At 36.4% G+C, this 15,173-nt stretch overlaps 1 protein-coding gene across 2 annotated transcripts in view; it reads left to right on the top strand.

Moving 5' to 3' along the window:
• LOC146762573 (uncharacterized) overlaps positions 1–14,023 on the top strand; it is a 52,337-nt gene extending 38,314 nt beyond the window's left edge. For both annotated transcript variants that reach the window (XM_085547178.1, XM_085547202.1), the window contains exon 3: positions 13,892–14,023. In XM_085547178.1, the coding sequence (XP_085403304.1) occupies positions 13,892–13,917 (26 nt within the window). In that variant the 3' untranslated portion in view covers positions 13,918–14,023. The remainder of the gene's footprint in view (positions 1–13,891) is intronic.
• Positions 14,024–15,173: the final 1,150 nt, after the last annotated feature.

Below are 15,173 nucleotides of genomic sequence, written 5' to 3'. Positions count from 1 at the left end.
AAGTGGCTGATGTGATGTATACAGAAAGTGTCAGTGCCGTTTCTGCATAAAGTAGTTATTTTCATAACTATGAACAGCAAAAGGTATGTCTTTCAAATCTCCTGTAATATTAGAATGGTTCCTCAACTGTCTTATTGCTATTAAATGGGTAAAGATGCTCATACTATCAAAGTTCATTTCCACACTTACAGGGAAATAACTATTCTGATATTGGGCATACGCATTATGGTGCAACTTCACTCAAAAATGGGATATCCATAACTCAGTAATTTAAAAACCACATAACAATCTTATACACCAGTCCTATCAGTTCTTACACTTTAAAACTATTTCTACTTCACAGCATACTGCTGTTTAATCCACCTGTGATTTTAGGCTTACAAATGTCAGGTATGTAAGTCAGTCACAACTTCACCCTTCACACATAAGGGTGAAAAGTTGTCTTAAACTGGCATGCCTCTATTTATGTACATGGGGATTCCCTTGTTCAAAGAAAGAGGTTATAGTAGTCAAAGCCTTACACAGAAACCTTCAGATTTTTTTATAGTTCTGCTATGCTTATGTGGCAGAACACTGCATGATGACAGAAGATAAAAAGCTAAATGGTGTTCCAATTAATACAAATAGATTATTTTCACAAACCTTTCAAAAACATTCAGAAAATTATTAAATACATTTTACTTTTCCAGGGAGATTAAAAAATAAAAAATAAAATTAAAAAAAAAAAAATCAGATTGAGTGATTTTTTCTGATTATTGTTGCCATATAAATGAAATTATAAAAAGAACTGTTGTCCATTTAATGAATATTTCTCATTGTGCATTCCATTAAACAAGTTTGCTATTTATAAAAGAGAAGCCATACTTGAGATCTTTGTTAATAATCCTTCAGAAAATAAGGATACAAAAACATTCTTTTTTCTTTACATATTAATTAAAATATACCTTAAAGTATATTCCTTTCTTATTAATTCCAGATTGGTGAATCAAATTCTGTTTGGTACTTTTCTTACGTCTCAATATCATAAAGAATTCCACACAAAGAGAGAAAAATAAAGTGGTCCTATTTGAGTATATGTATATATCTGTGATTTCCTGAATCAAGCTTGCCAATCTATTCCTAGCTGCCTAATATTACCTTATCAAGTGCAGCAAATATGTTAAAAGCATTAATGCTGACACTCTTGCAACGCAAATTACGTGTCAGATATCACATATTTATATCACATGTTTACAACAGATATTAATTTGGAAATTGCAAAATATCTTCAAAAAGAACTACTATCCAAAAATTTTCAGGTTTTTTTGTTGTTGTTGTTGTTGTTGTTGTTTTGCCTTCTAATGAAACTCCAAGTAGAAACTGTTCTTTGCAGCATTGTTCTCATTTTGTAATTGGATTTGATGTGCTTAAGTTTTTAATGTATTCTGCCTTTTGCTGGCTACCAAAATTGATGCTAAGACCAAAACTACAGAAAAGATAAAGAGGAAAGTAAAGAAGAGTGATGCCGGTTGAATTTTCTTTTCCAAATATACAAAAGGAGCTACGTGAGTGATCCCCACATGAAAGATACTTTATTGTCTATTACAAAATACCAAAAACCAAAAAAACTGCACTTATTAGCTGCAATGCTCCAAAAATATATATAAAAAATGAAACACTACAGCACATATAGGCCAGAGGTGTGACATCACTGGAGATTACGTATTTTGTAACCCCAAAGGCTGCACTGAGAGCAAATTGGAAAACAAAAATTGTACGTCTACATACACATTCGGAGGAAAGTTTCCAACAGTATTCACTGATGGTTAATAAGGTGATAACTGAGCTTACCATATGGGTCTATTTTCCCTGTTAAACAAATATCTAAACATTATCTGTCTGTATAGTTAGTCTTTCTGATGATATGATGCTTACCTAGGAAGTCATAGGTGCACTAATGGTGACACTGGGCATGCAACAGCCCTTAACAAAACACTTCATAAACTTGAAATATTTTGGCCACAGAGGCATGACCTGCACTAACACAGAAATAATTTCCAGTATTTCCTCTCCTTCTCTAGAGATATTCCTAGAATTCATTATTCTTCTGAGGAAAGACTTTAAAGTAAATTCTAAAGAATGTACTGTATCTTCCGGAAGCCTTCTGGAGAGCAGATAAACTGAAGGCATCCATCAGATGCAAAACACTGCAACTTCCACAACAGAATCTAAAAAAGAGAGCCTTCCTGATGTCACAGGAATGGCAAGAAAAATGCCTTTATCATCACAATGAGGTTCAAAAGCGTAAGCTAGCTAATCCAAGCTCAACATACATAGCAATACGTAGTGAATACTCTTAAAAAACCACAAGGCAAAGACAGACTTCTTGAAAGCATTGTATGAATTTTTGTTACCAATAGGAAAAAATATAATTTCAACATGGGTTACACTTTTACCTCTGAATGTTATTCTCCCCCATATTATGAACAAGAATGGAGATTAAAAAATAGAAATGACTCACAATATCATAAATCAAGTATGATAGTTTGTTAATTAGTGTGTAGCATAAGTGAGTGCATGTAAAAAGAACTACAGATTAAAATTCATCCTTTTGCAGTGTGAAGCTGGTGGCAGACTTTGGTGACAATTTACTTTAGTAATAAATAACAAACCAGACATTACCATGGCAACAATTATATTGGAGATGCAGTACTTTATGTAATTGTTGTGTTAAATGAACTTCTATAAAACTCACTTAGTTTGAAAGTTTCCTCATTACTTGTTCCTCTCTAAAAAAAAAAAAAAAAAACAAAAAAAAACCAAAAAAAACAAAAAAAAAACCACTTTAAAACAAGTGAAAATGTGAATACAGCTATGTTTTTTATACAGGTAAGGCAGCAAGCTTGTTAAGGTGTATGCCAAATTCTAACACCTCATTATTTGTATTGATGAGGCAGAATTCAGCTGGATGTAGCAATTGTCCCACAGGACATTATTTCCAGGCCACTGGCTCTAGCATTCACGAAGTAGTGGAGTTTAACTGCCCTGATCTGATACAAAACATTGGCTCATTATGATTCTTGATACACTCCAATCTTGTAAGAAATCCGAAACGTACAGATGCTACTGCTCTTGTGGCAACAGGAAGACTGAAGGCCATTTTGACCTATCACCCTTGGTAAAAGCAGACCTATAGTTTCAAAACACTACCAGCATTCTTACCACTACAGTTACATCCAGAGTAACATCTTTGACTTGGTCTTCTCTTTGTCTCAGCCAGACTGTTATTCTTCTGGTTCACATTTCTAGCTACACCACTACATTTGAGCTGATACTCTAGAAGCTACAGACAGATGGAGGCAGACAGTGTGCCCTGGGCGCCTCATTTGGCACTAGCTGTCTAAGTTTTAGCATTGAAGTCTCATGCCTGATTTTTTAGAAATGGGCAAACATCTTTTTGACAATTATTGCCTTCTTCATTATTTTTGCTTCCAATTTTGTTATTTTACTGATTCATACCTCTTGGGTTTCCTAATTTACCTTGTTCCTATGCCTTAACTGCTCTGTGGATGTCACTTGCAGTATCAGAACAGATCTACAAGCATATACAATTTGCTTGATTCAGGTACTGTCATGTAGCCTCTTTCAATAGAAAGGAATATGCTTTTCAAGACAACGAATCCAATATCATGGTCCCAGTGTCTTGTTTGAATACAGAATTAACTACACCATGGACCTTGATGCATGATTGAACTTTAGTGATTTGATACCTTGTTTATAAACTATAAAAGGAATTCACAACTTTAGAATTTAATAGAATGGATAACATGCAATAAACAAACATTCATAAGGAATCAGTGGATTCTTGATACTAGGATTCTATCTACACCCAATCTAAATTGGCAGGAGAATTGTAACTGGCATCTAAATGACAGAGAAGCAGCTCTGAGAATTATAAGAGTGAACAAAATAAAAAGAGAAAAAGCATGGTTTAAAAAAAGAATGTGCATAATCTTGGTAACAGAATTAGATTTTTGGATTAGATTTAGATTTTTGGCAACAAGTCAGCTGAATTTAAATGTTAATTTTGATCTGTAGAGTAGAATGTGCTTGGTAATAAAGGTTAGGTTTTTCTTTTGTTTGTTTTAGGACGTACCCTATCACACAGTGTGATTTATATTCTAATTAGTTCATAACCCTGTAGCTAGTCCATCTTACAAACAATTAGCTGAGAGATTTTCTTAGTCTAGTATCTTATATGGGTACAACAATTTCTGTTTTCTTCCTTCTGTCCTCTTCATTGCTTTCCCCTCTTGTTAACAGCCTTAAAACAAACAAACAAGCAAACAAAAACACAGCACAGGGATCTTCTGGAAAGAGTCCAGCGTACGGCCACAAAGATGACAAAGGCAATGGAGTGCCTCTTATGAGGAAAGGATGAGTCACCTGAGTCTGTTCAGCTTTAAGAAAAAAAGACAGAGAGGATCTTGTTAATGTTTACAAAAATCTTAAGTGCGGGGGTCAATGCGACATGGTCAACTTCTTTCCAGTGGTCTGCAGGGACAGGACAAGGGGAAATGGCCATAAACTGGAGCATAGGAAGTTCTGCACCAATACGTGAAGGGAGATTAGACTTGATCTCTGGAGGTCCCTTCCAACCCCTACAATTCTGTTATTCTGTGACTTCTTCACACTAAGGGGGATGGAGAACTGGAACAGGCTGCCCAGGGAGGTTGTGGATTCTCCTTCTCTGGAGACAACCAAAACCTGCCTGGATGCCTACCTGTGTAAGGGGCCTAGTCTGCTGTAGAGGACATGCTTTGCAGCAGGGTTGGACTTGATCCCTTCCAACCCTTGCAGTTCTTTGATTCTGTGAAAAGCAAAACCTAAAAAAAAAAAAACCCAAGCTGAAGACAACATTGAAGAACATAGCTTCTAACATTTTAGCTTTTCCCTACGAAACAAGTTTGGACCATTATTTCTCAGATTACAACATCTCTGATTGATGTATGCATAAGAATATTTTGTGCAGATAACAGTATAAAGATTATACAGCTAATAATGGAAATAATGGAAAAATCTGATTCAATACTTTGTGTCTGAGACATGAAGAATAGCTTTATATTCTTTAAGTTCCATTCTTGGAGCTAAATTAATCACTTCTACTGTTCTGTCATCAATTGTCCATTGATATTTGAAAATCACAGAGCCTACATTTTAAAGGTATTCTACTGTACGTGTTGTACAACAGCTGTTAGACATTATTTAAGGAGGAAAACATGTCTGAAAACACATAAGACATCAGGAAATAAACTTACAGAAGCAATTCCTTTAGGCTAAAACCTGACATAGGGAAATAAACTAATCCACGCTAAAACAGATATAATAAGCATTTCAGTCAGAAAAAATAAAGCCTTCTTTCTTAAGATGAGAGCAAGAGTACTGATCTTGGTAGAATAAGCCAAGTAAGAAGACATATGCTTTGACCATAACAAATTTAAATGAGGATATACAGTATATTGGTGGTGTGCCAATTGCTGGTGTTCCAAACAAAGACTAAGTACAAAGCATTCATAACCTTTCACAGTCAAGTTAGCAATTTAATTTGTGTTCACAACTGACATTGACATCATCAGGAATGCACACCCTCAAATCAAGTGTTTTAGAAATGGATTTTCTGGTCAAGAGAAGAAAAAAAAAAAATAATGATTTTTTTAAAAGGGAATTAACAAAATAATGAAATGAAAGTATATTTAAAACTACTGATAATTATTTAAATACATTTCAGGGCAGAGATAACAGCAAAACTTGGCCATGCTTTCTGATTCAAGGAAGAAAATGAAGAACATTTTTGTAATTACATTTTATTAATCTTCCCTAGAAAGCTTTTCCTGATATTAACCTAAGGCATAATTTATGTTTTCAGTTCAGAATATCCCATTAGTAACACACACTCAGCCTGTAATCAAAGTGTATACTTGTGAGGTGTAAATCATGATTTTTCAGTCAGGGTAGAATACAAAAAGTAAATTCCAAGTTTAAAACAGCCCTCCTACACTTTGGCTGTTCCAATAGCTATACCAAAATAGTGGACTGATTTTGTGTTGAGCTACTAAGATTTATGCTTCAACTCTCTCAGACTTAAAGCTGAAGAAAGTTCTTAAGAAAGTAGTTATCATATTTTTAAGCTTAAATAGCAAAAAGATGAGTCCAAACTTTTAATCACCTGACAGATGAGTATTTTGCTAAAAAGTGCTTTTGGAATCATTTACCCCAAAAAGGAATCTTTTTCTCCTTGGAGAAGTTATGAATAGCTATTAAAATCACAATAACTTCTATGACATGATAAACTGTAACAGCTCCCTGTGAATGCTGCAATCTGCAATGTCAATAGCCTCTAAATTAAGGGCTTTAATCTGGTTAGAAAGAGATTAAGAAAGTACAGACATGACAGAATTAGTCTGGCCTCATAATTAGCCACGGATTATGGTATTTGTCTTTCCAAAATAGTATTAGGAGTGAAAGTAAATATATTAAGGGAATGGGCAGGCACTATATAAAGTTGCACTACACAATACCACCTCTCACTAAAGCTTTCTGCCACAAAAAAATACTATCAGCTCAATCATATCAATATGTTAGCCAAAAGAAACACATGTGTTTAAATTAGGACTTTAAGCAAAGCTCTGAGGATGGAGCAATATAAATATCGTCGGTAAAGAAGTAACTCTAGTAGGAATCATAATAGAAACATCTGATCATTAACACAAGCCTTCCTCTCTTTTGCTTTGCGTCTGACAGTAATTTACTACATTCCCATTGCAGAACCTCGTGCATTGGCTCATCTGTACTGTAAAAAGAGCTTAAACCAAGTTCTGTGTGTCCTTTTGAAAAAAATGGGTGAAAGACAATGCAGCTCTGAATAATCAATTCTCATGTTCTAGTAGTCCTTTGAGACACTTCCATTCCCAAAAAGATGAGAGACACTAACCTGGGGCCAGTCAGGAGCAATGTGTGGTCTCCTAGAGTGATGGTATCTACAACGGCTATGTTGGCGCAGTTTGCACAGGGCAAGCTACCTCTGAAAGCACCGATATACACATACCTAGGGGCAGCTTTGTTGCGGTTTTCAATGGAGCTGACTTAACACACACAGCATTATCCAGTTTGTTGTAGGATGCAAAAAAAATAATAAATAAAAAAAAAAATCAAGAAGCAGAAAATTCAAGCTATTAACAGGTCTTCCTACATGGTTTGAGCAAGATTTCTAATTACTTGAATAAAAGTACATCTCAGTCCAGCTATATTAACTTGAAGATTTGTCAGATACTTAATCATACAAGAGCTTTAAGAACTCCTGCTATCCACTTTTTCTTCTCAAGAAAAAAAAAATGATTGCAATATAAAAAAAATTTAGAGCTTATGCTGTTGTTGTTTTATACCCATTCTTCAAACTTAACATTTATTGTCATGCAGCTCCTTTTCAGACATTATAGAGAAGTTGTACAAACACAAAAATACATTTTGTCTTACAAAGAAGGTGAACTTGGAATACTAAAAATTTCAAGTGAAAAAACTCCATGGTACAAATTAGGATTGTCAGCTCAAATGGTCTCCCAGATGGAAAAATAATAATATCAATAATAAAATAATAATTATGATAAGAAAAATAATAATTTGATAGTGTACAGCATATAATTATGTGGAAGCCTGAGGAGAATTATTCAGAATTTGTGTTCCTATTTCAACAGTATGACCTTTCCTTACTTAAAGTAGTGCAAAATACAAAGTTATATAATTTAACATAATAAATGAACCAATTTAAATCATACTGCAGAGAAAAATCCAGGCCCGTGACTTTAATTCCACTTTTGTTAAGTCCAAGTATGTACTTTTTTCTTTTTTTTTTGGACTTTCTACAAACATATGCTGACAAGTGCTCATCAATTGCATACTGAAACTCAAAAAGATTACTTCTACCCTGGAACGAAAATATATATACTACTCCAGATTTGACAACCTTATTTATGTAGAGACATAGAAAACTGGGAGTTGTTTAAACCACATCCCACAGGTGATCTTGCATGCTCAGATGTCACGCAGTATTCTACATGAGTCACTGACTATCTGGATTTCTTTGGGGATTTTTTTTTTTCCCCCCCATTTGGATTTGTATCCAAATTCTATGTCCTTTTTCTTTTAATACATGGAAATACTTCACACTTTCATGAAACTATATATAAAGAAATCAGTTGAAAAACAAATGAACAAATAGCAGAAAAATCCCCCACAAACACTGTAGGAAGCATAACTGTGAAAGAATTATTTGTAATTACTGACACATGGTAGGCGTATGCTTATCTGGACACTAAACACTCCAGTGACCTCAATTTTACAAAGACAGAAGACATTCATTTTCTTCAAACATGGGAAATACATGCTTCATACGTAAAATATTTTTATACTTCCTTCTTCCCTGAGTCTTGTGGCTATTCTGATTGCTCCTGTCACCTTGATATTGGGATGAAGTTAGTCTGTACTTAAGTACCAAACAGCAGGAGGTAATGTGACATCAGTCTTTCCATTTCTTGTGCTACAGGAGTGGGAGGACTTAGCCCAAACTGTCCCCTTTTGGTGCCTTAAAAACTAGTGCAGTTTATTACAGTGACTATGACAAGGCCAAAACTTGTGTGTAGTCAGCCAGATAATTAAGCAGCTACCTAGGAAGCACGTACTATCTTCTTTTGCTATTCCTGAAGGATCATGGGTATCACAGAAAAGGTAGGCTCAGGTATTCCATGCTTTTTGAATATAATCTTCAGCAAGACTTAAAATCTGTAACTATTTCTAGCTTGTCAGTAAAGCTTAAAAAAATGATATAGTCACCACAGGAGAATACTTTATTATGCTATCTCCTGAATCAAGTAGTTTCAGCTCATTGGAATTCAAGTAATTAAATGCTTGAGCAACTTCTGCAACTCTAGACAAGAACACATGGACATATAGTCAAGTACAAAGTGAGCAAGGCAAATACCGTTCCAACTAATGCTTTTCCCCATCTGATAGTTAGTTTGGTCATTCTTTATTGCCCACTTGAGATATTGCTGTGGAAGGAACACTGATGAATCATCTTTCTGTCTAGCAATACTATTGAAACAGATCAGACAGATCGGCATTTTTTGGCTTCAGTAAACTTAATCCTGAGTCCAGGAAAATACGACCAAAGTTACACTGGAATAAGACACAGTTTTTGGTCGCTCTGATGAGCTGGAATCTAAAGAATTATTTATCACAGAAGGATATATCTTTGCTTTGTAAGGCAACACTGGAAGCATGCTTTTGCAAGGTAGACATTTGTCCTTTAAAGCTGCTTTGCATCCCTAAGACAGAAAGAGAGATGAAGAGAACACAAAAATCCTACAGTTGATATTTTTTTAGAAAACATAAACTTCTAATTTTCCAAAGTTTCCATGCATGACTTTCCCTCCCCCCAGTCAAAATCACAATCAGGATCAAAGGTTCTTAGAAACTTCTCACAAAGAGTGTTGCTTTTTGGACAAGAATTTTAAATATAGATTACTCAAGTTGGGTTCCCAAAGGCCATGTTTAGGCACCTGTTTGCTTTGAAGAGCACTGAGCAGCCAACCTCTCAACATGATTTCTCCTAGGAGCCTTGGCACCACAGCAAAGCAGACAGATGCTTAATTATAGCCTGGGGAGCTCCTTGTTAAGTTGTTACTTTAGAAAGTCTTGGCCTTTATCCCTTCTCACAGGTGGGAAATCTTGTCCTTTTTACTTTAGTTTGGAAACCTTTGCCCTTTCTTTTCCCACTTTTCTTCCTAAAATTTATATACACATGTACACACATAAGAAAAGAAAATAGCTTTTTTTAAAAAATATATCTGTTGTAGTTAAATAATATAACGTGTACATTGTTATTACTACAGATTATACACTACAGAAGAATGTCTTAAAGAACAATCTTCCTATCTTCAGAGAAGCGGCTACAACTGAAGCAAATAAAACATGTTTTTCCACATCCTAGCAATCCTAACCAACAATCTGAAGACCCATGCAGATATGACAAATTTAGATGTTAAAGAGTACCAGACCCAAGATGGACACCTGGGACACACCACTCAATATGGGATTTCCACCTGGACATAGCTACTGACCGCAGCCTTCCACCCAAATCCTTATTTACCAAACAGTCCACCCTTCAAATCCACACCTTTCCAGTTTACAGAAAAGGATGCAGTGGAGTACCAAGTCAAAGGCCTTGCAGAAGTCCAGATAGGTAACACCTGTTGCTCTCCCTTTGTCCACCAATGCCATCACTCCACCACAGTAGGCCACCAGATTGGCCAGGAGCAAACTTCCCTCGGTGAAGCCAGCTGCCTGAGATCACTTGCTTGTTCCTCACATGTCTTTAGACATCTTATACAATAATCTGTTCCATGGTTTTCTTGGGCAAAGATGTGAGGCTCATAGGCCTGTAGTTCCCTGGGTCCTCCTTTCTCCCTTTCTTGTAAATGGGAATTATGTGTTCCTTTTTCCAGTACCTTGGGGACTTCACCTGACAGCCACAACTTTTCAAATATGATGGAGAGCAGCTCAGCAACCACCTCAGCCAGCTCCCTTAGGACACTGGGGTGCACATCACCTGGCCCCATGGGCCTGTAGACATTCAGACTCATTAGCTCATTTCAGATTTGCTCCTCCCTTAAAGTCAGAGAGAGTTTGCTCCCCCAGTTCCAGCCTAGAGGTACAGGTTCAGGGACATGAGAATCCTGGCTGCTTGTGAAGACTAAGGCAAAGAACTCACTGAGTACATCAGCCTCCTCCATATCTGTTGCAGCCAGTGTTCCTTTGTCATTTAGCAGTAGACAAACTCTCTTGGACCCATCTCTTCCGACCTAGGTACCTGTATGATCTCTTCATATTGTTTTTAACATCCCTCATCAAGTTCAGTTACATCTGTGTCTTGGCGATCCCAAGCCCAAGCCCATCTCCGCAAGTCCAGATAGCATTCTTGTATTCTTCCAAGGTGACACACCCTTGCTTCCACTGTTGGTACATGCCCCTTTTTTTTCCCCCCCTCAGTTTGACTAGCAGGACTTGAACAAGCCATGCCTGCTTTATTATCTAGGGAGATGGAGAGCTCTTTCAGTCTCAGAAAGACAGCCTTCGCTAGGCCCACGTTTCTCAGTGTCACAAACTCAACCACAGATAGCCACTACAGCCCAGGCTGCCTCTGATCTTAACGTCTTTAATGATCTCCTCTCCATTGGTGAATGCTAGATACAACCGCAGTTCATCTCTGGCTGATCCACCCACTACTTGAAACAGAAAATTATCAACGGATTCCAGGAATCTCCTGGATTACTTTTAGCTTGATGTGTAGTCTTGCCAGTGGATGTCCAGGAGGCTGAAATTCCCTATCAGAACAAGAGCCTGTGAGCATGAATCTTCTTGTAGCTGATGCAGAAAGGCCTCATCTTCAGGCTTCTCTTGATCAGCTGGCCTGTAGTAGATCCAAACCAATATCTGTCCTTTATAGATCCCAGACCTAATTTTAACCCACTGTCTCTTCATCTGTTCCTGAATGTTCAGAAGGATCTCCTTGCAGTCTTCCTACTCATTAAACACCAAGGGCAGCTCCCCCAGCCCTCTTACCTTGCCTATGCCTTCTATGCCCCAGAAAGTTATCCCTATTCATTTCTTAAAATTTGTTTTTAAATATTTTTAGTGAGGTTCTCCTGTAATGAGAGGTTCCTTCTGCTGTCAAGGTCTGCCTTGAGCTGTGACAAGTATATTGTCTATACATTAAGCAGAGGTTTCTAACTCAGCAGAAGATAGGAGCTGCAGTTTTCACAGGACCACCTGTGAAAAATCTCAACTTTTTCTAGTAGTTTGACCTTTCTTTTTCACAATCAGTCAGTCATTCATCTCACTCCCAGTGGCACATGCTTGAGATAAAGAGAGTTTCTTCAGTGAAACAAAGCTATACACACAAACAAAGCAAAAGGAAGTGTTCAATAAGTACTTCCCATTAGTAGGCAGATGTTTAGCTATATCCCAGCAAGCAGGTCTCTATAGACTTAAGTTTCATGGGATGATAAATACAATAGCCTCACATTTATATTCCCAAGGCATTTGTGGATGATGTTATAGTGTGGGACATCCCCTTGATTCTTTTTGGTCAGCTGACCAAGCTGAGTCTCCTCCCAGCCTTTTACACACCCCTCCAAACTACTTTCTGTGGTGACAGGAGAAAAAAAATAACAAAAAAAAACAACAACAAAAATGAAACTTTAAGGCTGCACACTGTGGGCATGAAACTCACGTAAAAAATAAAAAAACAAAACAAAAAAAAAAACAACTGTGACTATCTCAGCTTCTTCCTTCTGCTTTCCTTCCTTGGAAAGACCAGGAGGAAAAAAAAAAAAAAAGAAACATTTTCCTCTTCCTCTTAGCTTGCTTAGTCCTAAAAATGCAGGAGATCTATGAGCATGGCTTCCCTAAGCTGCAGACATGAGCATGAAAACAGACCAAGCGAAGAGCTACATGAGATAGATCACTTATGTAAGGTGGAATAATACAAAGATAGCAACAGATATTCAAAATGTTACTCATATGGAAAAACTCACCAATATGGATGCCTTCACTGGGAAATACTGAGGCAATCTCCAAGAGATGCTGCCTTAGCGGCGGTCAGCCCTTAAATGAGGTCTAGAGGAGGTGGAGTCAAGCTCCATCCCTTTCAGGAGCACAGCTAAATTACTCTCACTTGTGCTCCCACAGCTGACCCTAACACTTGCCTCAGCTGGTTAATCAGAAGTTCAGGCTGTGATTACCAGTTTCCCATACAACTTACAAGAATGTGATCAGCAATCTCCTCCTGTGTTCAGAAGCATATTCTTACCCAGTCTTCCCTGGATTGGTTAGATCTAGCTTTTTATCCCTGCTGTTTGAACATTCATCATTGCCACCACAATAAATAAATAAAATCCAAGCACTATTGCAGGAAATGTGATAAGAGATATTAATACATTTTTTGTACAGCTATCAATACCTCTCTCCCCTTGTAGTAGGGAAAATTCCATCTCTCTTTCAAAACCCTGGTGCATGCATGTTGCCAATATAATGATCTTCCATATGCAAAAAAGAGGCCAGGAAATGATTTAAAATGCCATAAACTTCTTCAGAACATGTTTTCTGCTGATATGCCTTTCTCCCTGAAGTGCTCCCTATGCTCTTTCTGAAATATTCATTGCCCTAATGATTTCTTCAGGCACTGCTCCTGTACATAAAGATTAGTTCCTCCTATCAGGAAAGAAACAATTCCTAGGGAACTATTATGGGAGAAACCCATAGGGTCCAAAAACATACGTAAAAAATGTTTGCTTTTCTTCCTCTGTGCCTAAGGTTGATTTCAACCTTTACTTTCAGATGTGGAACAGTTACTGCTGCCCATGTGTTTACAACTAGAAAAACAAATCTCTGATTACTTATTTTTGTAGAATTGTTACATGTTCTAATTTTATCCACTATCTTCCTTGTTTCATGTACATTTATTTTGTCCTCATAGCATTGCAGGGCTAGATACACTAGAATTCACATACTTATCCATTCTCCAGACCCCTCCTGCCACCGTCGTGGCAAATCAAAAGATGTAATCTGTCACAAATTTAACTCTTTTTTCCTCCAACAAGATTTGCTTGCAAGCTCACTGTGTTTTAAGAAGTAATTCCTTATAGTTCAGTGTAATTTCTGGTAACTTCTGGTATGTGGTAGCCCCTTTATAATATAGCTTGCCAGAAGAAGAAAGGATGTATAAACATACAGCAGACCCAGCAATAGAAAGCTCAGGGGGAAAGTGTCCAACTTCTGAATTCTCTGTGTTCTGCAGGAGACTTGGTGACTGAAAGTCAGTGAACCATGGCTCAGAAGCAACAGCTGTGCTCCTTGAAGACTGTTTCTACAAGTTGAAGGCAGTTTGCATCTCAGTTTCTCATTTTAATAAAAGAGATGTGCTACTGTGTGTCTCTGTGTTCTACATGTTAAATTTAATGAAGTGTAAACAAATAAGTGGTCTTTGTTAAAACCTACTTTAAGAAGTAAGGTAGTAATCTACTTCATATTTTACAGTGCACTACATCATCTCAGTGTAAGGGATGCCAAAGTTCATTTCCTCTGAGTACAGAGGAAAGCATGAATAGTATAATATTTGAGAAAAGCGTGTCCATGATAGATTTAAATAAAAAATTAGGGGTAATGAGAGCTATTTCTCTTTCCCAAGAGAAAAACTTGTGAACTGAAGGAGGTCCATATGCACCAGTATTAGATTTCTTGCTCAGGAGTTTTTTAGTGGTACAGTATTAAATCCAGGAATTAATCCACTTCATGCATTTCATAAATACTTGAATTATCTTATGGTGAGAGGAATACAAACTAGATTGCTGACTCCAGGAGCCAACTCCCAAGCAAATATATTTAAATAATCTTATCTTCCATATGATTATCATAACAAGCAAATGGAATGGATATTCATCTGTTCCTACTATTTCTCCAAAGCCATACTATGTCATTAATAATCTTTTAAGTCACTTAAAAATGAAACAAAACAAATCAAAGATGTTCCATACAGCACTGAGATCCTTACTTAACATTTCAGTTTAATAGCAGGTAATAGCAATGTATGCAACATAAATCTGAATATGGAAAGCAACAAGGTGTAAACCAGTAAAAAATATATATAAATTTAAAGTCATGCTAGAACCACAAAGAAGCAACCCAAATAAAACTCTGAAATAACTGAAAAAAAAGAAATTAATTCCCAAACTGGACAGATTAATTTCATTAAGATTTTAACTTCCATTCCTAGTGAAAATACATGTACAAAACATTTTATTAGTGTTAGAATTTGATACAATTATATCGATCACAAATTAATAAATTCATTTGAAAAGTGTTGCATATTTTTCCTTTTTATGTTACAAAAGTATTTTTAAAATATTAATTTTAGAAAAAGATATTCCAGATGACCACCCTAGGTTTAAAAAATAATAACAACAAAACCTACAACTGTAACAAACAGGAAAGAAAGATTTTTTTTTAGTGTATTAGGAAAAGAACAGAACATTAGATGAAGAATCGAAGCATTATTAATCATAGATAAAAAAGATCAGAGG

Source organism: Coturnix japonica, chromosome 1 (assembly GCF_054131305.1).
Source record: "Coturnix japonica strain WE chromosome 1, WE-NBRP24, whole genome shotgun sequence".
Classification (NCBI taxonomy): Eukaryota; Metazoa; Chordata; class Aves; order Galliformes; family Phasianidae; genus Coturnix; species Coturnix japonica.
This window is presented reverse-complemented; position numbering and strand designations above follow the sequence as displayed.